The sequence below is a fragment of the Chlorocebus sabaeus genome, chromosome 18 (genome assembly GCF_047675955.1).
Source record: "Chlorocebus sabaeus isolate Y175 chromosome 18, mChlSab1.0.hap1, whole genome shotgun sequence".
NCBI classification, from domain to species: Eukaryota; Metazoa; Chordata; class Mammalia; order Primates; family Cercopithecidae; genus Chlorocebus; species Chlorocebus sabaeus.
Genome location: NC_132921.1, coordinates 54,884,635 through 54,912,452, shown reverse-complemented (window position 1 = coordinate 54,912,452; position 27,818 = coordinate 54,884,635). Strand labels below are relative to the sequence as shown.

At 36.0% G+C, this 27,818-nt stretch overlaps 1 protein-coding gene across 2 annotated transcripts in view; it reads right to left on the bottom strand.

Moving 5' to 3' along the window:
- The window catches only part of CDH2 (cadherin 2), a 232,636-nt gene that overhangs the window by 60,167 nt on the left and 144,651 nt on the right, over nt 1–27,818 (bottom strand). For both annotated transcript variants that reach the window (XM_007974381.3, XM_007974382.3), the window contains exons 3-4: nt 2,381–2,607; nt 527–673 (exon numbers count right to left, since the gene is read on the bottom strand). In XM_007974381.3, coding sequence (XP_007972572.1) covers nt 527–673; nt 2,381–2,607 — 374 coding nt within the window. The remainder of the gene's footprint in view (nt 1–526; nt 674–2,380; nt 2,608–27,818) is intronic.

Here is a 27,818-nt window from a genome sequence, read left to right as displayed (position 1 = left end):
CTCAGATTTGAAAGCCTATGATTTTACACAGCCTTAGGGATTCTGTTAATGGTATCAGAGGTCACTCTTTTCTTTAAAAAAATCACTCAAATGCATTTGGTGCTGGCATTTTTAACACTGATTGCCCTTTATTTTTTCTGTGGCCCAAAAACCATTGGTAGAGGGCAAAGATCATTACAGAGAGCTCAGCTTTCAGACAGGGAAGTTTAGGGGTGTGTGTGTTGTGAGAGTGGAAATGGTATGGTTGGGAATATGTGTTGGCTTTAGGGCTTGTGTAGTCACAAACTGAAAAAGCTTTCTAATCCACAGTGTGCAGGACCTACAAGAAAGCTCTACTTACAAATAATTCAAAAGGTAACAAAGCAAATGAGAAGAGGCTTTCTACAACGCTACACAAATTCTATCTATATAGAAAACCACTTTTTGTATATACATGTCATAAATTCTACTTTGTAAAAAAAATAGAAACATTTTTAACATACATTTGTCTTGTGCTACGAAAACAGTTAAAATTGTGCCACCTTACCCTGACAAGCTCTTGAGGAAAAGGTCCCCTGGAGTTTTCTGGCAAGTTGATTGGAGGGATGACCCAGTCTCTCTTCTGCCTTTGTAGGTGGCCACTGTGCTTACTGAATTGTCTTGGGAATACGATTTCTTCAACTTCTGGTGGCTCCTTTACATTAAAATACAACAAGACATTCCTGAGTACTAGGAAAAACATTTTCTGAAAGTACATCAGTATTATTGAATACCTGAAAGCATAGGAATCACAGTTTATTATGAACAAAAAATAAGTCTGGAGGCTCTTTTCCTATTCAAATAACAGAAAACACTATTAAAATAACAGAAAACACCACAAAATTTTTGGGTTATACTGTGTATCTGAAAAATTGAATTCTAAACAATTTATTATATGGCACAGCTGTGTAAACTATTTGCAGTTTCTATAAACCTTCTTAGATAGCAGTTAATATTGAGCAAAATTTAATAGTACCCTTTTATACATTTCTCATTAGTTTAAACCACAGTTCAGGTAATGTGCTACTGTACATTAAATTTAGATCTTGATGTGCTAAAATATAATTTGAATTCCAAGAGAAGTTTAATACATACTGCTAAGGAATGTCTCAAATATTTATGACCCTATTAAATCCCACAGAATTAATGCTGTAATTATTCTAAACCTATGTCAGCCATGATGGATGCTGTAGATGACCCACTTTGCACATTAGGTATTAATCTCTGCTGGATGTCAACATTTTCTTCTGTTTCTTCCTCTATCTGTAGACATTTTAGCCATTAGCCCTTGCTGCTTCAGTGCAAATATCCAAGCTAGTTTGCTGGAACACAGTAAATTGACAACAAAAGCATCTTTTCACTCCATTAGTTACTGGGTTTTCACTTTATATTACCCAAATGACATGATTTCCCTCAACAGTTAATAGATTAACAAAGTAAATTTCACATAATAAAACCACAACACTGAAATAAGAGAAAAATGATAAATTTTCCTCTGATATCTTGATTCATGTTTGATGGTGGGTATGTATATCACATTTACAACTAAATACCCAAAATGAATGTGTGTGTTTCTATCTCTCACAGTACAATAAGTATAAAATAATGTAGTGGTCATAGTTCCATAGTTCATGGACTTCAGAATATATGGGTATGTCCCATCATATTTGTTTTGAATTAACTCAAAAAACTAAAATATTCAGAAAATATTATTATAACTTTACTGAAGTTACTGTATTTTATTTGAAATTCCTAACAGTGACTTATACAAATTAAGTGCTCAATAAATATTTGTTGAATTGAACTGAATGGCACTCTGTTGGAAATGTACCTCATTTATTTTATCTTGGCTCACAGCAGCTTCCACCAGAGGGAGTATATCATTCCTAAAAAGTCATGTTGGTAGTATAAATAATTCATACCCCCCAATTTGATTATTAAGGAACAAGACAAAAACCCAATACTCACTGCCAGAAATGTTTTCCTGTTACTACTTTAAATCTGTACTTCTCATCTAATAAATCTGACTGATGACATCTTGTAAAGAATTGTTTATTTTGTGGTTTTATTTAACAGCTTGTAAAGCTTCTAAGAAATTTAAAACAAACTGCTTCTAGTTTAAGTTATAAATCTCAAAGTATAAACAAATCTTTAAAACACAATTCCTAGTTGCTTAAAATATATTTAGTCTAAGTATCTTAAAAGATTAAAAACACACAAAAAAATTACTAAAATGACCGAAGTTGATAAAAATTCAAATAGTGGCCATCCATTAATGTGACCTGAAGCAAAGCACATATTTAGTTCAAACTGTGTAAATCTGATTTTTAACCAGCCCTAAAGCCAGATTTGGATACTATACCTTCATTGACTCCTCAGTTAAGGCTGGCTTCAGGCTCAATTTCACTGCCACTTGCCACTTTTCCTGGGTCTCTTTGTCTTGGGCATATATCAGGAACTTGGCATGCTCAGAAGAGAGTGGAAAGCTTCTCACGGCATACACCATGCCATCTTCATCCACCTTAAAATCTGCAGGCTCACTGCTCTCATATTGTACTTTTCTTTTTCCATTGCAGTTGCTAAACTTCACTGTAAAAGATAAGAAATATATCAGTTATTATAATTATACCAAAAAGGCAAAAAAATAAACCCCTAATACTTAAACCTATATCCTGCTTAGGTTAAAAGATAAAAATACAGTAGCATGAAACACAGAAGTTTTATTTTTATGTTATTATATTAAAGGCATTTTCACACTATGAAATGCCAGATGGTAGTTCTTAGCTGTGCCCTAGCCTTTCCTTCTTCCAAAGCTTTCCCCTTCTTTTCATACTTCCTGGACACTGGGTCCTCAGGTGCACCTGCTTTTCACCCTGACATCTTTCACTGATATTTCCTCCCACCCTATTACAAACTTCCACTCACTCTTCAGTCCCAGGTCTAATGTCACTCAAAGTAGAACAAACCCCCTTTTTCTCAGTCTTCATGTAGTGATTTGAGTTTCTGCTACCTCAGTTTCTTAGTCATGTGTGACACTGCCTGGAAGAGGCAGTTTGGGGCAAATGTTCTTAGTTATCTTGCATACCCTGCGTACTTTCTGGCACACAGTCTTAATACATAATTTCTGAACAAATGCTTACAGGAAGAAAGCAATGCATTTATTAATACTGAATGCTTACTATGCTCTAGAATTGTAAGACCTTACGGTAATTAACAGGTAAATAATCTGCAAATTTCTATTCCTCCTAGTGCTTATAGTACTTCTATTAAGCAGTAACATTTTTAAAAATTTTAAGACAAATAAAAATAAAGGTGTATCCCAAAATAAATTTTAAATTAAAAAATGATGACAAGAGTAGACGAATTCAAAAAGGTTCAGTGTCTTATCTCTATCATACATGCAATGACTTCACACTTAAAAAAAAACTAGTGCTTTCTTATATGCTATGACAGCTTATGCCTCAACAGGTAATAAGACAAAAATTAAACCATGAACTTGTGTAGAACTAGACAAATTCAAGATATTAAGAATAAAAATAAAAATATTCTCTAAGGAAGATTATTTCCTTTAAAGTCCTTAATTGTTCTTCTGAAGAAAAATTCCATGGGAATAGCAAGTAAAGGGATCAAATAAAAAGCGATTTTTTATTTTTGTAAAAGTCTGATATTATGTTCTGGCTATAAATACATAGGATACTCTTTGGAATGTAATTAATAGGGACATATTACAAAATATAATCAAATACACCTTGTGGTTTTTTCGAGGATCTAAGTGTTTATGAACCCTCCCACTGCACAAATGAGCTGCTGACAGTTCTTTTGCTGTCATTAGTATAAATTCACTGAGACGTGCACACAGTCACAGCCAAATAACAGGCATGCTTATTTCCCTTAGTAACCATAAAATCCTTGATATAAGTCATAAAATACTTTAACTACTGAATATATTATTTTCCACATAATGCCATCTATATCAACTTTCATATTTCAATCATTTCAAAGTGAAAATAAAAGTTATATCTCAAACTAAATAATGTGAAGTCAAAATGTTTGTCTTTGGAGTAGAAGTATCCCAAAAGATATTTAATTATTCTATCTTCCATGCCTCACGATTTAAAAGTGAAAAATGGGAATCTTTTCTACAGAACAATGCCATCTACTGCTCATCTTTCATTAAAGACAAAAAATGAAAATAAAATTGTTTTTTGGAACCCTGCTGAGAAATAAAAAAAGAGACTTTTGCCATCTTTTTGTATAAAAAGTACTTTTTTATATTACACAAGAGGGATTCATGGTCCTTAAAAACATAATCTGGATTAGAAAAATTATATACTCTTCTGCACACATTTTTTGTTAACTGTGATCACTCTAGTATTATTAATTGTCATCCATAAACACCTGGACTGTTACATAAGCCTCCTGGGTAGTCTTCCCAGTTCCTGGTCATGGCATGCCCACTGCTAGACTAGACCCTTGCTGTGATTTTCTCCTCCCTGCTTAAAATCTGTAACATTATATGTCAGATCTTTAATCTAGAGTACAATGTTCTCTTAATTCTTGGGTCACCTGGTCTCTTCAGTTTTACTTGAACTACTTTCTAATACATATACTGCCCAGTGAGTGAGGTTGCAGTCATCCCCTACCTCGTGCTGCTCCACCCCACGGGCTCATCATCTTACCTGGGACACTCTCCCATTTTCCATACCAAAGTTCTAGAGCCAGGACATCATTTTGGGGGAAGAGTCGACCATGATGTCTTTCACAAGATTTCAGCCTATGTCTTCATTTGGAACTGCTCTAAATTTTTTATTTTTATTTGTATTTCCTGTCCACTAAAACACATTGATCCTTTATTTTTATAATAATAATAGTTATAATGATGGTTACTAGTAATTTCATATGAGTAGATCTTCTCTCCCTAAGCAGACTATAAACTCACTTTGGCTTCATGAGAGTTAAGTCTTGGTTCGTTTGTTTCTTATGACACTTGATGGTGACAGGAACAGTATAAGTGCTCATTAAATACCCATTAATATCTTACAACTTTTTCAAAAACTAGGAAATAGACTGGAACCTTAGAAGTACCCACAACCTACTATAGTAACATCTAGCATCACAAACAAATGAATAAACAAAACCCAGGCAATTCAAAAAATTATTTTTATTAGGTTGTTGGTAGTAGAAGAAAATGAATTAATACTTGTGGAATAAGGCACTGAAAAAGACACTTAAGATTATGTCACATATGTTAACCTTAAAAATGACTCCTGAGGTGGGAATCACTGTTTCTGTTCTACAGATGAGGATGAAAACTTCAAGTCATCTATGCACACGGCTGTTTGATTTCCAGCTGTTTCTTCCCATACAAAAGCGCAAAAGAATCTAAACTCATGACACAAATCACTGAAATCTAAGGCTTTAATATAAAACAATAAAATTAACAAAAACATCTGAAAAATGCATATGAAGAGAATGCCAAATTTAGACCTCTGAGAGTACCACAGTAAATTGCACATTAAAAAGAATCTTTTTCTGTGTCTGAGATGATCATGCTATTTTTTGTTTTTAATTCTGTTTATATGGTGTATCACATTTATTGATTTGCAGACATTAAACCATTCTTGCATCCCTGATATGAAACCCACTTGATCATGGTGGATTATCTTTTTGATATGCTGTTGTTCTGTTGTAGCTATTATTTTATTGAGGATTTTTGCATCTATGTTCATCAGGGATATTGGCCTGTTGTAGTTTTCTTTCCTTTTTTTTTTTTTTTGTTATGTCCCTTCCTGGTTAGGGTGATATTGGCCTCACAGAATGATTTAGGAAGAATTCCCTCTTTCTCCATCTTGTGGAATAGTGTCAGTAGGGTTGGTACCAATTATTTGAATGTCTGATAAAATTCAACTGTGAATCTGTCTGGTCCTTGACTTTTTTTTTCTTGGTAACTTTTAAATCACTACCTCAATCTTGCTGTTTGTTATTGGTCTGTTCAGAGTTTTTATTTCTTTCTGGTTTAATCTAGGAGGGTTGTAAACTTCCAGGAATTTATCCATCTCCTATATATTTTACAGTTTATGCATGTAAAGGTGTTCATAGTAGTCTTGAATGATCTTTCGTACTTCTGTGGTATTGGTTATAATATCTCCTGTTTCGTTTCTAATTGAGCTTATTTGGATATTCTCTCTTTTTTTGGTTAATCTCATTAATGGTCTATCAATTTTACTTATCTTTCAAAGAACCAGTTTTTTGTTTCATTTATCTTTTGTATGTGTTTTTGGTTTCAACTGCATGTAGTTGTGCTCTGATCTTGGTTATTACTTTTCTTCTGCTGGGTTTGTGTTTGGTTTGTTTTTGTTTCTCTAGCTCCTTAACGCATGACCTTAAAAAATCCAGCATCCCTTTATGATTAAATCCCTCAGCAAAATTGGCATAGAAGGGACATATCTTAAGGTAATAAAAGCCATCTATGACAAACCCACAGTTAACATTATACTGAATGGGGAAAAGTTGAAAGCATTCCCCCTGAACACTGGAACGAGACAAGGATGCTCACTTTCACTACTTCTATTCAACACAGTACTGGAAGTCCTAGTCAGAGCAATCAGACAAGAGAAAATAAAGGCCATCCAAATTGATAAAGAGGAAGTCAAACTGTCACTGTTTGCTGAAGACATGTGTCCCTAGAAAACTCTAACTCATCCCAAAGCTCCTAGAACTGGTAAATTCAGCAACGTTTCAGGATACAAAATTAATGTACGCAAATCAGTAGCTCTGCTATACACCAACAGCGACCAAGCTGAGAATCAAATCAAGAAGTCAACCCCTTTTTACAATAGCTACAAAAACAAAACAAAACAAAACAAAGCAAAAAAACCCATAGGAATATACTTAACAAAGAGGCAAAAGACCTCTACAAGGAAAATTACAAAACACTGCTGAAAAAAAATCACAGATGGCACAAACAAATGGAAACACATACTATGCTCATGGATGGGTAGAATCAATATTGTGAAAATGACCAATGACCATACTGTAAAAGCAAATCTACAAATTCAATGCAATTCCCATAAAAAGTGCCACCATTATTCTTCACAGAACCTGAAAAAACAATCTGAAAATTCACATGGGACCAAAAAAGAGCCTACATAGCCAAAGCAAGACTCAGCAGAAGGAAGAAATCTGGAGGTATTATATTACTTGACTTCAAACTATACTATAAGTCCACAGTCACCAAAAGAGCATGGTACTGGTATTAAAATAGGCATATAGACCAATGGAACAGAAATATATGAAAAAAATGCTCAGTATCACTAATTATCAGGGAAATGCAAGTCAAAACCACAAGGTAATACCACCTCACTCTGCAAGAATGGCCATAATAAAAAACTAATATATGTTGGCATGGACGTGGTGAAAAGAAAATGCTTTTACACTGTTGTTGGGAATGGAAACTAGTATAATGATTATGGAAAAGAGTGTGGCAATTTCTTAAAGAACTAAAAGTAGATCTACCATTTGATCCAGCAAACCCACTTCAGAGTATCTACCCAAAGGAAAAGAAGTCATTATATGAAAAAGATACTTGCACACACACATATATGTATATATACATATATGTGTGTGTGTATACATACATACATACATATATATATATATATATATAAAATTTTTATATGCACACCATGGGATACTACTAAGCCATAAAAAGGAACAAACTAATGACATCTGCAGTAACCTGGGTGGAACTGGAGACCATTATACAAAGTGATGTAACTCAGGAATGGAAAACTAAACCCTATGTTCTCGCTCATAAGTGGGAGCTAAGCCATGAGAATGCAAAGGTGTAAGAATGATGCGAAGGACTTTGGAGACTCAGGGTAAGGGTGGGAGCAGGGTGAGGAATGAAAGACTACACACTGGGTACATCGCACACTGCTCGGGTGATGGGTGCACCCAAATCTCAGAAATCACCACTAAAGAACTTATTCATGTAGCCAAACACCAACTGTTCCCCCAAAAACCTATTGAAAGTTTTTGAAAAGAAAGAAAAGAAAGGACGGAGGGAGGGAGGGAGGGAGGGAGGGAGGGAGGGAGGGAGAGAGAGAGGGAGGGAGGGAGGGAGGGAGGGAGGGAGGGAGGAAGGAAGGAAGGAAGGAAGGAAGGAAGGAAGGAAGGAAGGAAGGAAGGAAGGAAGGAAGGAAGGAAGGAAGGAAGGAGAGACAGAGGGAGGGAGGGAGGGAGGAAAAGAGAGAGCGACAGAAAGAAAGAAAAAGAAAGAGAAAAGAAAAAGAAAGAAAGAAGAAAAGAAAGAAAGAGAAGGAAAGAAAGGTGGGATAAAGGTGTGACAGACAGAAGAGGGGATTTCATAGTCACTGGCGCTTGTTCTATTAATGTTCTACTGTTACCTATTTGGATTCAGGTGTCACAGTGCTTCAGGGAGGGAAAGAAGGAGGCCTCTGCAAAAAATGCATTTGTAAAAAGTCACTTACTGCACATCCTATGAATGAGAAGAGGTTGACCTAAATGAGTCTGACACTAGAGAAAACACTTTGGAGGAAATTGTATACAGGTCATTTAAAGTCAATTACTTTTTCTATCACCTCTGCCCCTAACCTATGACCAATATGAATTGGTTTAATATATCTGTTATTACAATTTTCAGAGTTTTAAAAACAGGTGCTAATTCTCATGTGCTCAAATATTAAAATACACAAAATCTTTTGGCATTATTCAGGCTCTATGGAATGTGGTGTATTACATAATTCCCTTTGTACGTTTAACCAGTTGGGTCAATATCTTAGATAAAACTAAGTCAACTGAAAAAGTTCTCCTTGACGAAATATTAGTCCTGACTTGATCTTGTGATTTTGAAGCAATTCATGTATGGTACCTGGCTCATGATTATATGCTTCTTCCATGTGAATCATATTTTATTATGTGCAAGTCACACAAATTAAAAAGCTTTCAAATTTCAATGGATAACATGTGAATTCCATTTATCATCCACGGGTTAAGGTTTATTGCCTGTTGTCTGGTTCACCTGTGACTTACATGCAGCTATGAATATCTTCTTGAATTTGAAAAGATTCACCTCTGCTCTAGGAACAAACACTAAAACTTACTCAAGTTTATTTTACACAAACTTAAAAGTTAATAGGAAAAAAGTGGGAAACTGTTAAGTTAAAGAATCTTAGGTATACAGTAATATATATATAATTTATAAATTATATATTTTTTAGTTCATAGCCTTTCAGAAAGACTTTTGGGCTTAAAAATAAAAATAGTACACAGAAACAATGTGGAAGGGAGAGGATATACAATGGACATGCTTTAATATTTTAAATTAGCTTCAAAAATTAAACTTTGATGATGAAAATAAGGCTAATATCATGGACATTTGACTGCTGTAAGAAGAAATACACAGTCCACTGGAGTCAACCTGTTTCTGTTATTAAAATATTTTCCTTATGAATGGCAGGTACAGAACTCTGAGTAACATAATGAACAAGATTTTCAACTTTTATTTTTCGAAATATGAAGCAGTTTTATCATTTTTAATATATGGGTTTTCAAGAAGAGATGATGTCAAATTTATCTTAAAATACATGTGTAGGAGTGAAACTATTCTGTATGATGCTCTGATGGTAGATACATAGCACTATGTTTTTGACAAAATCCATAGAGCTGTGTAATACAAAGAATGATCCCTACTGCAAACTAGAAACGTTAGTTAATAATAATGCATCATTATTTATTTGTCAATTGTAACAAATATACCGCACTAATGCAGGAGGATGTTACCAATAGAGGAACCAAGTACTGGGAGAGATATATGAAACTCTGTATTTCTGCTAACATAAAACTGGTCTAAGAAGTAAAGTTTATTAAGTTAAAAAAGTATAAGGTTTCATACAGATGATGGTCAAACATGCTAATTATCAGATGCATCTTAAAGGAATGGATGGTTGTCTAGTTGTTAATATCCCCAACCTCTCACAAACATGACTTCCATTGAAATGCCTCAAGCTGGTATTAGTCAGAGTTGGATAATGTAATTGAACCAATAACTTTATGTAATTATCCTAAGTATGAAGATACTGCGTTGACATTTAATGAAAGTTATGCTATTTTAACAGATACATGTAAACAATTAAAATTTTATTTCAAAAATGATTTTAAAATTTGGCTTGAGATCTTTTCCTGAGAGAACCTTCCTTTCACCAACATTAAATTTGCTTATGCTCAGATAATCTCAAGTAGCAACTCCAGAATATCATAACATAGGATAAAAGAAAATACACTTCCTTAGACAAATGAAATAACAGGCTTGATCCTCTGGATTAATTAAGTCTATACATGACTAAATGATTATGGCAAAAAAATCGTACTATTAAACAACAAATGTATTATTAGAGATACTGCATAGTTTATATACATCAGATGTAGTTACTGTGTTCTAGCCCACATAAAACTGTGTGAACATGATTAACATAAAATTAATCACCAGGGAAATAATTATTTTAAAGAAATGTTTTACTCTAAAGGCAATACCTCAAAATGATGTTAACCATAAAACCATAATATCCTTATAAAATATTAACAAGAAACCACAGATCTTATATATTAAAAGTATTAGCAGTTAATAGCACTACATAAACCAAATGAATGAAAATGTGCAAATACATATGGTTTATAATTTTTGCTCAAGTAAACATTATACCATATTTAGAAACAATTATATGAGAACACTAAAATATTTTCATGTCTAAATATACCTTTGACTTTTTTATTCCATACTAATTGCTATTTTCAAAGGCATTGAGAAAATAGAAATAGTTTCACAGTGTTAACAGAAATTTCTTTTCCACTGCCACAGAGCAGTATTTATTAATGAATGAGATTTCAATTAATGAAGGCATTAGGAGGGAGGAAGGTAGGGAGAAACTGTCTCACCAGTAAGTACTTCACAGTGTTTTTATATATACATTCCAACGGAGGATAGTTACCACATAACAAATTTGCTCATAAATCCGAAAAAAATCTGCTTTGGTATCATTTTGCCACAATAGTTCCTTTCTAAATTTCATACAGGAACATTTTTTTTTTTTTCTAGAATAATTTAGTTGCCATGTCAGGGCTTACCAATCCTTTTCACACATATACATTAGGAGAATTTTAGAGACAGGCTGAGAATGAGCTTGGTGAAAAAAGTCATTCCATTTTCTTTACAGCATATAATTATGATAAGAAAACAAATATAGAGTATTATGGAATATATAAATTCTTTAATATGCGTAAAATTTCCAACTAAAATATTTTTTAAATCTTTAATGATAAATTTGAGCTTGTGTTCATAAAATATCTTTGTATGTTTTCTGACTGAAATATCAAATTCTTAATTGCTATCAACGAAAACTTTATTCACAAGAGTTAGTGGGAGCAAATGACAGTATAGCATTTACCACTTTTTCTCCAAGTAATAAAAGTTCTTTCTTGTCATGAGCCAGGAGGGCTAAATTTATTAAATTTCGTGGTCCTTCTTTTACTTACAAGGACAAATGTAATGTGGAAAGTCCTTCGGAAATGCAACGGTTTTCAACATTTCTCCTGTTAAGTACTTCAAAATAAAGAGTTTCAAACATCCACAGGGATTGCTCTAATAGTTTTAATACTGTTTTTTAGGTTTTCAATATAACACCAATAACACAAGTGAATCATTTTTATCCTTTTTTGAAAGTTTAACTTTTGTTTTGTATCTATAAACTGTGTGTGTGTAATATTTTCATATGGCCTTTGCAATTTTCAATTAAGTTCATTCAGGTGCTCCAAAATGTCTGGTAACCAAGCTATTTTTTTCAAGGGAATAACTCTCCTTCGACAAATCTAAAGAGAGTAACATTTATTTTTATTTTTTTATTTTTTATTTTTTTTTTTAATTTATTATTATTAAACTTCAAGTTGTAGGGTACATGTGCACAATGTGCAGGTTTGCTACATATGTATACTTGTGCCATGTTGGTGTGCTGCACCCATCAACCCGTCATTTACATAAGGTATAACTCCCAATGCAATCCCTCCCCCCTCCCCCCTCCCCATGATAGGCCCCAGTGTGTGATGTTCCCCTTCCCGAGTCCAAGTGATCTCATTGTTCAGTTCCCACATATCAGTGAGAACATGCGGTGTTTGGTTTTCTGTTCTTGTGATAGTTTGCTAAGAATGATGGTTTCCAGCTGCATCCATGTCCCTACAAAGGACACAAACTCATCCTTTTTTATGGCTGCATAGTATTCCATGGTGTATATGTGCCACATTTTCTTAATCCAATCTGTCACTGATGGACATTTGGGTTGATTCCAAGTCTTTGCTATTGTGAATAGTGCTGCAATAAACATACGTGTGCATGTGTCTTTATAGCAGCATAATTTACAATCCTTTGGGTATATACCCAGTAATGGGATGGCTGGGTCGTATGGTACATCTAGTTCTAGATCCTTGAGGAATCGCCATACTGTTTTCCATAATGGTTGAACTAGTTTACAATCCCACCAACAGTGTAAAAGTGTTCCTATTTCTCCACATCCTCTCCAGCACCTGTTGTTTCCTGACTTTTGAATGATCGCCATTCTAACTGGTGTGAGATGGTATCTCATTGTGGTTTTGATTTGCATTTCTCTGATGGCCAGTGATGATGAGCATTTTTTCATGTGTCTGTTGGCTGTATCAATGTCTTCTTTTGAGAAATGTCTGTTCATATCCTTTGCCCACTTTTTGATGGGGTTGTTTGTTTTTTTCTTGTAAATTTGTTTGAGTTCTTTGTAGGTTCTGGATATTAGCCCTTTGTCAGATGAGTAGATTGCAAAAATTTTCTCCCATTCTGTAGGTTGCCTGTTCACTCTGATGGTAGTTTCTTTTGCTGTGCAGAAGCTCTTTAGTTTAATGAGATCCCATTTGTCAATTTTGGCTTTTGCTGCCATTGCTTTTGGTGTTTTAGACATGAAGTCTTTGCCCATGCCTATGTCCTGAATGGTACTACCTAGGTTTTCCTCTAGGATTTTTATGGTATTAGGTCTAACATTTAAGTCTCTAATCCATCTTGAATTAATTTTCGTATAAGGAGTAAGGAAAGGATCCAGTTTCAGCTTTCTACTTATGGCTAGCCAATTTTCCCAGCACCATTTATTAAATAGGGAATCCTTTCCCCATTTCTTGTTTCTCTCAGGTTTGTCAAAGATCAGATGGCTGTAGATGTGTGGTATTATTTCTGAGGACTCTGTTCTGTTCCATTGGTCTATATCTCTGTTTTGGTACCAGTACCATGCTGTTTTGGTTACTGTAGCCTTGTAGTATAGTTTGAAGTCAGGTAGCGTGATGCCTCCAGCTTTGTTCTTTTGACTTAGGATTGTCTTGGAGATGCGGGCTCTTTTTTGGTTCCATATGAACTTTAAAGCAGTTTTTTCCAATTCTGTGAAGAAGCTCATTGGTAGCTTGATGGGGATGGCATTGAATCTATAAATTACCTTGGGCAGTATGGCCATTTTCACGATATTGATTCTTCCTATCCATGAGCATGGTATGTTCTTCCATTTGTTTGTGTCCTCTTTTATTTCACTGAGCAGTGGTTTGTAGTTCTCCTTGAAGAGGTCCTTTACATCCCTTGTAAGTTGGATTCCTAGGTATTTTATTCTCTTTGAAGCAATTGTGAATGGAAGTTCATTCCTGATTTGGCTCTCTGTTTGACTGTCACTGGTGTATAAGAATGCTTGTGATTTTTGCACATTAATTTTGTATCCTGAGACTTTGCTGAAGTTGCTTATCAGCTTAAGGAGATTTTGGGCTGAGACAATGGGGTTTTCTAAATATACAATCATGTCGTCTGCAAACAGGGACAATTTGACTTCTTCTTTTCCTAACTGAATACCCTTGATTTCTTTCTCTTGCCTGATTGCCCTAGCCAGAACTTCCAACACTATGTTGAATAGGAGTGGTGAGAGAGGGCATCCCTGTCTTGTGCCAGTTTTCAAAGGGAATTTTTCCAGTTTTTGCCCATTCAGTATGATATTGGCTGTGGGTTTGTCATAAATAGCTCTTATTATTTTGAGGTACGTTCCATCAATACCGAATTTATTGAGCGTTTTTAGCATGAAGGGCTGTTGAATTTTGTCAAAAGCCTTTTCTGCATCTATTGAGATAATGATGTGGTTCTTGTCTTTGGTTCTGTTTATATGCTGGATTATGTTTATTGATTTGCGAATGTTGAACCAGCCTTGCTTCCCAGGGATGAAGCCCACTTGATCATGGTGGATAAGCTTTTTGATGTGCTGCTGAATCCGGTTTGCCAGTATTTTATTGAGGATTTTTGCATCGATGTTCATCAGGGATATTGGTCTAAAATTCTCTTTTTTTGTTGTGTCTCTGCCAGGCTTTGGTATCAGGATGATGTTGGCCTCATAAAATGAGTTAGGGAGGATTCCCTCTTTTTCTATTGATTGGAATAGTTTCAGAAGGAATGGTACCAGCTCCTCCTTGTACCTCTGGTAGAATTCAGCTGTGAATCCATCTGGTCCTGGACTTTTTTTGGTTGGTAGGCTATTAATTATTGCCTCAATTTCAGAGCCTACTATTGGTCTATTCAGGGATTCAACTTCTTCCTGGTTTAGTCTTGGAAGAGTGTAAGTGTCCAGGAAATTATCCATTTCTTCTAGATTTTCCAGTTTATTTGCGTAGAGGTGTTTATAGTATTCTCTGATGGTAGTTTGTATTTCTGTGGGGTCGGTGGTGATATCCCCTTTATCATTTTTAATTGCGTCGATTTGATTCTTCTCTCTTTTCTTCTTTATTAGTCTTGCTAGTGGTCTGTCAATTTTGTTGATCTTTTCAAAAAACCAACTCCTGGATTCATTGATTTTTTGGAGGGTTTTTTGTGTCTCTATCTCCTTCAGTTCTGCTCTGATCTTAGTTATTTCTTGCCTTCTGCTAGCTTTCGAATGTGTTTGCTCTTGCTTCTCTAGTTCTTTTAATTGCGATGTTAGAGTGTCAATTTTAGATCTTTCCTGCTTTCTCTTGTGGGCATTTAGTGCTATAAATTTCCCTCTACACACTGCTTTAAATGTGTCCCAGAGATTCTGGTATGTTGTATCTTTGTTCTCATTGGTTTCAAAGAACATCTTTATTTCTGCCTTCATTTCGTTATGTACCCAGTAGTCATTCAGAAGCAGGTTGTTCAGTTTCCATGGAGTTGAGCGGTTTTGATTGAGTTTCTTAGTCCTGAGTTCTAATTTGATTGCACTGTGGTCTGAGAGACAGTTTGTTATAATTTCTGTTCTTGTACATTTGCTGAGGAGTGCTTTACTTCCAATTACGTGGTCAATTTTGGAGTAAGTACGATGTGGTGCTGAGAAGAATGTATATTCTGTTGATTTGGGGTGGAGAGTTCTATAGATGTCTATTAGGTCTGCTTGCTGCAGAGATGAGTTCAATTCCTGGATATCCTTGTTAACTTTCTGTCTTGTTGATCTGTCTAATGTTGACAGTGGAGTGTTGAAGTCTCCCATTATTATTGTATGGGAGTCTAAGTCTCTTTGTAAGTCTCTAAGGACTTGCTTTATGAATCTGGGTGCTCCTGTATTGGGTGCATATATATTTAGGATACTTAGCTCTTCCTGTTGAATTGATCCCTTTACCATTATGTAATGGCCTTCTTTGTCTCTTTTGATCTTTGATGGTTTAAAGTCTGTTTTGTCAGAGACTAGTATTGCAACCCCCGCTTTTTTTTGTTCTCCATTTGCTTGGTAAATCTTCCTCCATCCCTTTATTTTGAGCCTATGTATGTCTCTGCACGTGAGATGGGTCTCCTGAATACAGCAGACTGATGGGTCTTGACTCTTTATCCAGTTTGCCAGTCTGTGTCTTTTAATTGGAGCATTTAGTCCATTTACATTTAAGGTTAAGATTGTTATGTGTGAACTTGATCCTGCCATTATGATATTAACTGGTTATTTTGCTCGTTAGTTGATGCAGTTTCTTCCTAGCCTTGATGGTCTTTACATTTTGGCATGTTTTTGCAATGTCTGGTACCGGTTGTTCCTTTCCATGTTTAGTGCTTCCTTCAGGGTCTCTTGTAAGGCAGGCCTAGTGGTGACAAAATCCCTAAGCATTTGCTTATCTGTAAAGGATTTTATTTCTCCTTCACTTATGAAACTTAGTTTGGCTGGATATAAAATCCTGGGTTTAAAATTCTTTTCTTTAAGAATGTTGAATATTGGCCCCCACTCTCTTCTGGCTTGAAGAGTTTCTGCCGAGAGATCTGCTGTTAGTCTGATGGGCTTCCCTTTGTGGGTAACCCGACCTTTCTCTCTGGCTGCCCTTAAGATTTTTTCCTTCATTTCAACTTTGGTGAATCTGGCAATTATGTGTCTTGGAGTCGCTCTTCTCGAGGAGTATCTTTGTGGCGTTCTCTGTATTTCCTGGATTTGAATGTTGGCCTGCCCTACTAGGTTGGGGAAGTTCTCCTGGATGATATCCTGAAGAGTGTTTTCCAACTTGGTTCCATTTTCCCCCTCACTTTCAGGCACCCCAATCAGACGTAGATTTGGTCTTTTTACATAATCCCATACTTCTTGCAGGCTTTGTGCATTTCTTTTTCTTCTTTTTTCTTTTGGTTTCTCTTCTCGCTTCATTTCATTCATTTGATCCTCCATCGCTGACATTCTTTCTTCCAGTTGATCGAGTCGGTTACTGAAGCTTGTGCATTTGTCACGTATTTCTCGTGCCATGGTTTTCGTCTCTTTCATTTCGTTTGTGAGCTTCTCTGCATTGATTACTCTAGCCATCAATTCTTCCACTTTTTTTTCAAGATTTTTAGTTTCTTTGCGCTGGGTACGTAATTCCTCCTTTAGCTCTGAGAAATTTGATGGACTGAAGCCTTCTTCTCTCATCTCGTGGAAGTCATTCTCCGTCCAGCTTTGATCCGTTGCTGGCGATGAGCTGCGCTCCTTTGCCGGGGGAGATGCGCTCTTATTTTTTGAATTCCCAGCTTTTCTGCCCTGCTTTTTCCCCATCTTTGTGGTTTTATCTGCCTCTGGTCTTTGATGATGGTGATGTACTGATGGGGTTTTGGTGTAGGTGTCCTTCCTGTTTGATAGTTTTCCTTCTAACAGTCAGGATCCTCAGCTGTAGGTTATAGCTGTAGGAGATTGCTTGAGGTCCACTCCAGACCCTGTTTGCCTGGGTATCAGCAGCAGAGGCTGCAGAAGATAGAATATTTCTGAACAGCGAGTGTACCTGTCTGATTCTTGCTTTGGAAGCTTCCTCTCAGGGGTGTACTCCACCCTGTGAGGTGTGGGGTGTCAGACTGCCCCTAGTGGGGGATGTCTCCCAGTTAGGCTACTCAGGGGTCAGGGACCCACTTGAGCAGGGAGTCTGTCCCTTCTCAGATCTCAACCTCCGTGTTGGGAGATCCACTGCTCTCTTCAAAGCTGTCAGACAGAGTCGTTTGCGTCTGCAGAGCTGCTGCGTTTGTTATTATTTACTGTGCCCTGTCCCCAGAGGTGGAGTCTACAGAGACAGGCAGGTTTCCTTGAGCTGCTGTGAGCTCCACCCAGTTCGAGCTTCCCAGCAGCTTTGTTTACCTACTTAAGCCTCAGCAATGGCGGGCGCCCCTCCCCCAGCCTCGCTGCTGCCTTGCTGGTAGATCACAGACTGCTGTGCTAGCAATGAGGGAGGCTCCGTGGGTGTGGGACCCTCCCGGCCAGGTGTGGGATATGATCTCCTGGTGTGCCGGTTTGCTTAAAGCGCAGTTTTGGGGTGGGAGTTACCCGATTTTCCAGGTGTTGTGTGTCTCAGTTCCCCTGGCTAGGAAAAGGGATTCCCTTCCCTCTTGCGCTTTCCAGGTGAGGCAATGCCTCGCCCTGCTTCAGCTCTCGCTGGTCGGGCTGCAGCAGCTGACCAGCACCGATCGTCTGGCACTCCCCAGTGAGATGAACCCAGTACCTCAGTTGAAAATGCAGAAATCACCGGTCTTCTGTGTCGCTCGCGCTGGGAGTTGGAGACTGGAGCTGTTCCTATTCGGCCATCTTGCTCCGCCAAGCGAGAGTAACATTTAAAACACACAATACATTTTTTTAATTAACTCTTGAAAAAAAGGTATTTTTTTTGGACAGCTTGTGTACACACTGGCAAATATCAGTAAATGTGATAATCTAATCCCTTACCTTTGAATAAAGCGATAGTCATTTATTTAGATACATATTTTCATATGAATTTATGTGGAATTATGATTTATGAGCAAACAAGAGCTGAGTACAAGAGCTGCTATGTGAGTAAAACTCATCTCAGATGAAACTCTTGATGTTTACACCTTCATATCATCTATAGCCTTTATAACTGCATGCCACTAGGGTCAGAGCATCAGACTCATATATGAATACTTTTATTTTGAGACACAGTGTCGCTTTGTCACCCAGGCTGGAACGCAGTGGGGTGATCTTGGCTCACTGCAACCTTTGCCTGCCAGGCTCCAGTGATTCTCTTGCTTCAGCCTCCCAAGTAGCTGGTACTACAGGCATGCACCACCACGCCCAGCTAATTGTTGTTATTTTTTAGTAGAGACGGGGTTTTACCATGTTGGCCAGGCTGGTCTCAAACTCCTAGGCTCAAGTGATCCACCTGCCTCGGCCTCCCAAAGTGTTGGGATTACAGGCCAACTGCACCTGGCCAATATGAATATTTTAAAACATGAAATATGAGTATTTATTTGCCTCCTGGCATACATAATCTATAGAAGTTTGTTTTGATTTTTTCACAATAAATAATGATCTTCAAGGATTCTAAAAAGTCTAGTAATTAGCAAATAAAGTAAGGTCTTAACATCATCAATATACAGTAAGTTTTTAAATTTAATAATCTGTTTGATTAATGCTGTCACTATGATGTGTGATATGCCATCACTGACTGCTCTGACAGTGTTATGCTAACCCGGCTTCTTTTCTACTACTTCTGCTTCATTTGTTTCCAGTCTACCACTGATAGTGAACATAGAGGCTGGTAAAATAAGAAATTTCATATAACAGGGAAGCCCTTTGGCTTAAAGTATTATATGTGAAACCTTGTAAAAGATGGCTTTTAAAACTTAAGCATATAGTGCTCATATGTTTCTCATAAAGAAAGATTCTTACTTTTTGTGTAAGAGAATTCAAAACTACTTATGTCTAAGATGGCTGTTTTGGGGTAGAGTGCCACAAAAATTTGTCATGCAAGGAGCTTCACTTCATCACTTTTGCATGCAAATGAAATGTTTACTCCATGTGTGAGAATAATTATAATGGCACATGAATTCCAATTTAAGAGAATCATCATTATATTGCCCAATTATCTTAATCATTTGAGGGGTGGATTCTAGTGAGGCTCAGAGGTTTTCAGCATTTATTCTCAAATTATCCTTTGTGTTGGGAAAATAAACATATGTAGAAATGAAATCTAAAGACAAAACAGATTGCAGGCATGCACAAATCTAGAAAATCTATTTGTTAATAATATAAAGTATATATATAAATAATATAAATTATATGTATTTAAAATATATAATTAAGACTATCTGCATTTTAAATGCTTTAATATAAAGCATATAAAAAGCTTCTAAATTAAACACATAGCGATCTAAATTAGAATTTAATTTAGTAATTAAAAGTTAAAAATATATACAATATAATCATTTTCTACATTCCTAGATAACCAAAATGTATTTTGAAAACAATCAGTTTCTGGAACTTACTGTTCTCTTTAGTAATTTAGTGTCCAGAGAAATCAACTAATTTAATTGAAAGGAGTTTCTTTCTAAAAACATGTATCTTAAACACAATATAAACACTATAAACACTTTAATTCTAAAACACGCAAAATTAATCACTGATTTCCATTAATAATAAGACTTTTGACTAATTCTTAACCTTAAAATCCAATCAGAAGGATAAAAGAAATAAAAGCAAAGAAAGAGTGTAAAGAAAAAGGAAGGGAAGACAGAACAAGCAATTAAGAAAATTTACAAAATTAGTAATTTTCAGATACCACACAAAAACAGTAAATGACAAAATTTATATAACTTCTATTTTAGAATTAAATAGTAAAAATATCAGCAAAAAATACGTAAATTAAACTGAAAGATAAAATCAATACTTGCATAAAATCTTCACTGAGGATAAACATATTGGTATTAAAATCGTGATGAGATTAACTGAAGAATTTTGATGGGAGAGTTGGGAAATTTTGTGGTGGTTGCTCCATGAGTGAGGTCGTGGTCAGGGAGATAATCTGGGGAAGTGTTATGCAGGAGACCTCTCTTGTGATCTACACAAGTCTTATTCAGAAGAATAACAGAAAAAATAATAGGCGGGGCACGGTGGCTCATGCCTGTAATCCCAGCACTTTGGGAGGCTGAGGTGGGAGGATTGCCTGAACTCAGGAGTCCGAGACCAGCCTGGGCAACACGTTGAAATCCAGTCTCTACTAAAATACAAAAAATCAGCCAGGCAAGGCTGTGTACACCTGTAGTCCCAGCTACTCGGGAGGCTGAGGCAGGAGAATTGCTTGAATCCAGGAGGCAGAGGTTGCAGTGAGCCAAGATCACATCACTGCACTCCAACCTGGGTGACAGAGCGAGGCTCAGTCTCCAAAAAAAAAAAAAAAAAAAAAAAGAAAGAAAAGAAAATAATAAGCGTTTGCAATTGCAGGAAGTTTTCAGAGCAAGCCATAAGGGTATTTAAATATTATTATTATTTTTATTAATTTTTAATTGACATAATTATACATACTTACAGGGTATGGTGTGGTGTTTTGATACATGTACATGTACTACAGTGATCAAATCAGGGTCATTACCATACCCATCACTTTAAACATTTATCAGTTAGACAGGAAGAGTAAGTTTCATAGTTCTATTATAGCATAGGGTAGCTATGGCAAATAACAATGGGGTATACAGTAGTGCACATACGATTTTGAATATTATCCCTTCAAATATTATTTTAACTGTTGTGAATTAATTTTTATCTGTTTTATTGTAAAAAGTCTTCACATTTTTAACACTATAAAAAAGCCCAAGGGCACATGAATTCTAATTTGACAGGATCATTATTGTATTACCTAATTACTATCTTCATCATTCATGGGAGGAAATGGATTCTAGTGGCTAGGAAGTCACTAGACATCACTGACCACTATCAAAAGCCAGAAACCAGAATCTCTCTGTGAAACTTTAAATCATAGAGAAAAGGCCAAACTCAGCTAGCCTGGTCTAGTCTTCAGTCATGCTTTGTTTGTGCCATGTAGCATTTCAACAAAATAATTTCATTTTCTTTTGATCTTTCTACTTCCCCCTGGGAGGCCAGCTGATAAAACTAAGGCACTGATTTGCCCATAAAATGAGACTACTGAAGTTCTAGCCAAAATCTTTTCCCACTATTGTCCTTTTACTTTCCATTACCAAAATTTCCTTCTACTCCATTAATAATGTAAAAGCTATTAGGATCAAAACATAATGGTGGCTTGAACAGGCTGAGAAATCTTGGTTAATGTCTTTTGAACATAGTAGTAGATGTGGGGAGTAGGTATAATTAGAGAGAGCCTTCCAGGGATCACACCAGAATGACAGACGTATCAAAGGCAGGCACTCCAAGACCTTGTTAGACCATCCATAACCTGACATCACCACCACTCCCCTAGAGATCATCCTCTTGATACCTGGAAATTATTCTCCTTTCTCAGCCCAAGGAGCTACCTGCTGACGGCCTGGAGGGCAAATGCTGTCCAACAGAAATACAATGTGAGCCATATATGTTATTTCATCAATTCTAGCAGCCACATTAAAAACTAAAAACCAGTTGCAGTGAGTATCTGTAGCACACCGGTATCCCATTCATGTGCTATCCATCCATTAGCTCAGAAACATGGATCTACTTGCCATGCTGCTTAAACATTAAGCCGAATGTAAGCATTAGTGATGCTCAGAAGTATCTTCAGTTTTTCTCCCCTTCCTAGATATTCAGAAAGATTACACTTCTCATCTCCCTTGACATTAAGCCTGACCACATGGTCAACAGAATCAGCAAGTAGAAGGGACACACATCACTTTACAGCAGAAGCATTTAAAAGTTGACACCCTCCTCCCCTACAGTGGTCATTCTTCCTGGTAATTATGAAAGAACGGGCCAGCTGGAGGTAATACAAGATCAAGCCCACAGGATGAGTGACCACCGCCATGGAGAGCTGCCCTGAAAGTCATCCACACCTACAACAGACTTAGCATGAATATCAGTTTTTTTGTGTTAAACACAGAAAACTGGTGGTAACTGTTAGTGTAGCACATCCTAGCCCATCATATCTAATAAGGCCTCAACTTGAGTGACCTACAAGACAGTAAAATTAGGACGAAAGTTCTATAAAAATGAAATACATCAGAATCAAACTTATTGTAGGTTAAGTTCAAAAAACAAACTTTTTAAAATTACTACAAGTATTGATATTTCCCTACCAAGAAAGTTTTTATTATAATGTTCCCCAAAATACTACAAAGTCTATTAGGAGCTGCTATTTCATTTCCTTTTCAGGAGGTCATGTCATATTTAACTAACGTATACAAGTTGCCACAAATAAAAGAAATAATGTGCTATGATATTCTTCTTTAATATGAAACTCTAAAAAAAAAAATCAAAACAGCAGTAGGGATGATACAGAAGAATGATTATGACATCAAAAATAAAAAATTTAGCTTTCAGTAGTCTAGTAATGCTATGCATACAATTTTATATATTAAAGTACTGGGAAAGCAAAAAGATTACTGCGTTCTCCCTTGTATACATTCTAATAACTCAAAAGTTTTTAAGCTGTTCTTCGCTTCATTGATATTCTTCCTCCAGGCATCTCTATGCTATGAAATTCAAAGAAAACTCTTTCTTTTGACAGAATCCAGCTAAAAATACATAAAATTACCAGTGCTTAGGCAGAATTATTCTTTTTTCTTTTTTTTTTTTTTTTGCAGAATGTACCCATTAACAAATTACACTGAAATATCACTACCTCTAATTAAATTAGTCTCTCAGAGTACAGGTGGTGTAGAAGCTCCCTTTTCCCAACTGTATCATTATTAGTCTCTGAAATTTGATGTAATTTAGTTAGCTCCATATTTCTGGCTACTTATGTCAACAAAGAAAGAAATCTAATTCCTAATTTTTAAAACAGGTTTTTGTTAACTTTGAAAGAAAAAGAAGAGTTTCAACATAAATTTTACTGAAAACAGAAATTTTGCTAATTGGCATTTTCAAATATACTACTCTAAAAGAAAAAAAAAAGCTTAACTAAATTAAACCTGTTTCTCAATGAATTTCCACAATGTGGCCTCAAAATGTGCTACAGAAACCATTAAGAACAAATGTGTCCCCCGAGTAACTAACGTACTAAGATATAGGTAGCCCAAGGAACAAAACGACGTTACTGTTTTGTAAAACTTGATTTTAAAAGAAGATATTCATAGAACATGATGTGCATTAAGCACACTAGCCCCACTGGTATGATGTGATTATCACAGTAACTAAAATTAAAAGTACATTGGGCTATTAAGCTACTAAACCCCAAATCATTTGCTGACAGTAAAGTTACAAAACAAACAACAAGGTAAGATTTCATCCTAAATACTTAATACAATTTAAGAAGTGCTTATTTTTTAGGAGAAAAAGGTCATGATCATACATGAAGAAATTATATATATATTAAAAAAACAGTTCTTGAAAATGTACCATAATAATACATAACTGATAGTTTAAAAGGTGAATTCCCAGTATTTACTGGAAATCCAACAAAAAGATACATCAGATCACTAGCTGCTGGAAAGAACTTTGTAAGTTGAAAAGTTGTACTATTCAAGTAAACTATAAGAATTTAACAAAAGAAATACACAAACCCCATTATTTCTAAAGGATACCTACATTTTCTGAACATTAGCAACCTGATGTGTATTAAGTATTTAATATACACAGAATTCCATGAAACTTTCAGCAATATTACTATTCTTTCACAAAGGCAATGAAGATATTCGAAGTCATGACATGAAATCTTTAAGCTGCCAACAGAATTTAAGTACTAAAAACAATCAATAAATTCTAATATAACTTCACTGATGCCTTATTATTTGTGAAATATTATCATGTAACCAGGTAAAAATCATGGCTTCCCAATGCATCTTTTTATGATTATCTCAGTTCACTACTTTCCAACTTTTCAAAGAATTACTGCATAAACCCTAGAAAGCTGCTTTAGTAGGGAAGATATTCTCCCAAAAATCTATAGGGATAGGTAATATTTCTCAGACTCAGTTCAACTCACTCAGGTCTAACATACAGAGTCACAAAGAAAACAACCACAAGTAGTCTATGGCACATAATAAGAAATGGATTCCACTTTTAAAGTATTAACATAACAATAATAAAAGGCAATTTAAAGGTTACTTAATTTTATATACACGTATAAATGTTTGAGTTTGGGTAAGACTCTTAAAATGCCAGTTACTTTTATTTAGAAATTACATTTTATGCTTACTAGATTTTTATTAGGGTCTACAACCGTAGAACTGTAGTCATGTCAAAATGCCATCATTGGTTGTTTTTTTTTTTTAAATCCTCTTGAAAAACGTTCCCTCTCTTTGTTATACCCTGAAATGAACATCTAAATATGTGAACACACCAACTCAGCAATCTGAATAGTTGCTGCTTCAACTGACAATAATAACCCTTATTCTTATTAATGGGCTGACATTTCCTCTTGCAGAAATGATTACACTTCTATTTCACCATTCTCATTAATTACACCAAAGTGAATAGGATTAACTGCCATACACTGTAACAGGATGGCCATCTCAGGTATGCTCCAGCTCCATATCACATGTTTTATCTGGAAAATGTCTTCGGTTGGTGCAAGGCTGCTCTAGGGTTCTGCCTAGGAGAATTCCACACAGACCCCTCCTGAATGCTGCTAAGCACTCTTAGTCCAGCTGTTAGGTGTACTTGTAAAGGGTCAAGGTATCTTTAAATTTTTCAGAGGTAAAGAATTTTCACATTTAATTCTCCCTGTGTAAATATATAAACATGTATTAAAGGATTTCCATTACATTAACTAAGATGATGTCCAGGCAAGCATCCTGTGCACGTATTATTTGCTCCCCATTTACATTTCTCAATCTGTATGTATTAGCTACAACAAATCGAGTTAGGCTAAAATAATATCCTTATCCTGTCCTGATAAATAGATGCAATAAGCAGACTAGTCTAAATTACATCCTTTGCCTAAAAGCCCTGGCATTATTAATGCTTCAGGATAATATATTAAAAATCCTATTTTTTTTTTTTGCAAACTAACTTACAGTAGACATTTGACTTCCATAAGCATAAAAGTGAAGAAAAACAACAGATGTGAATAATTGGGACAATGACAGGAAAAAACCACACACCTAAACAGGAATAATGAAAAATTATTAAGTGTACATTTTTTGTCTAAAAAAATGACTTTTTAAAAAAATGTAGGGCTATAAAACCAAGGACATACAGAAATTAGGTATGAAGACTTCTGGAGAGCATGGCATGGCACAATAGGTCCACACTGCTGAAGTATCACCTTGTTCAAATACACAGCAATAATAATCAGATGCAAAAGTAAAAACAAACAGACAACACCAACAAAATACTGGCCGGGATCAAAAACAAGATAGTGTACCATAAATGAACCAGTGTAAATTGCTGCCTGGATAGGGAACAAGTGGAGGACAAGCGGAAGTTCAGCCTTTGCAGGGTAAAGGAACGTGGAGGTGACAGGAAGCTGGTACAGCAGCTATAGGATGCCCCTTGACTCCAAGGATTGAGGCTCGGGCTGGGGCTGAGGCTGGGCTTGAGCAAGGGTAGAATGAAAGAGAGATGAAAACAAAACTCTCATTCACAGTGAGCCTGAAATTCCCAAATCATTACACATAAGAAAATCAAGTGCTTAAGAAAGCCAACAAAAATCAATAACCAGAACCTAACACACTGCAAAGGAAATGAATTCCCTGGGGTACTCTTCTGGTTTCCCCAATCCCATTGACAACTCCCTCTCCATCTCCTTCAGTGCCTTAGGGTTTACATCATGACCTTCCCTGATCCACATTTTCATCCTAGGTAATTTCAACCAATCTTAAGGTTTTAAAAACCACCTGTACTAAGATGAATCTTGAATATGTATGTCTAAACCGTGATCACTGCAATGAGATCTAGACTCTTACATCTAACTGCCCGCTTGCCATCTCCACTTGGAAATCTAATAAGCAACTCAAACTATAGAGATGTGAAAGCCAACTGTGGGTTCACCCTCCTCCTGTACAACCAACTCCACTGTAGTTTCACCCTCCACCCAAATGCTCAGACTACAAGTCTAGGAGTTGAGTTTAACTCTTGTCTTACCAAAGTGTAATGTATTTGCAAGTTCTAACAGCTCTACTTCCAAAATATATCATCAATAGGACCAATTCTCATCACCTCCACAGCTAACATCTTACCTTCAGTCATTATCCAGCATAAGTCATAGATAGAAGGTTCTAACTGATCTCCTACTTCCACTCTTCACAACATCTAAGTGGCCTTTGAAAAACAAACTGGATCGTGCTCAAAAGGTTCCTACTACACACAGAACAAAATCCTTAACAAAGGCCCTGGCCCTTTAACCTCATCCTTCTTTACTCTTCTCCTAGCTCACTGGGTCTCTACAGTTACGTATGTTTTCTTGTGATTCCTCCAACAAGCTAAATTGGGTCCTGCTTCAGGGCCTTGTTTGTATATTTGAAACATTGGACAATGGACGAGAAGGAAGAGGAAAGAACAATGGAACAGGGGAATCAAGAGAACTTGGAAAAACAGGCAGGAGATGAAATCCAGGTTAAAAAAAAGAAGAGATTAGGCTCATTTTTGTCTTTCATAGATTTTATAGCTAAAGTTATTTTCCCTTAGTTTTTCCAACTTTCTTCATTTTTCTTTAAGTATTCAATGGGTGATCAGAGCTGACTTATCATCAAATCAGATAATAAATAAAATGAACACGAGATCTTGTTTTCTTTTTCAGCTGGTTTTTCTGGAAATGAGTGATGTGAATAATCAGCTTCATACGGGAGGGGTGTAGTATAGTACGCTCTTCAATAAAATCTAAACAGATGGAGAAGTGGCAGATAAAAGCGTTTTGATGTTGCAGTGTAGTTATTGGTCTGCTAACCATAACACGTAGCTATGGCCGAGATGCCCCAGATCACCCCTACAGTCTGAACTCTGACTGTATACCACACTCCCTCTCAAACAGTGCTGGAATTTGAAAACTTGCACAAATAATGAACTAAATTCCAACTAGCTTCCCAGTAATATTAATATACAAGGCCAACAACAACAGTCTGGTGTTGAGCCAGGGTTCATTCATAAATGTATTACGTCCACTCAACACTGGGGACTAGGCACAAAGAAATCTGTGGGCTCAGCATCTGAACCGTCGATTATAACCCTGCTTCAAGGAGAATGTGTGTTGAATGACACATAAGAAAGCAAGAACAAAGGTAAAGATTGTACCCACTTCCTCATATGCAACAGCACTGGGAACAATATTACATTAACTTGTTTTTTACATATGTGTGAATTCATCTATCTGAATATAAAAGTGTAGCATACAGTGCTATACTCTGAACAGAATAAGTAATCAAATATTATTCTCATTACTACTGTTTCTAAGTCATGAGTTCAGAATGTTTG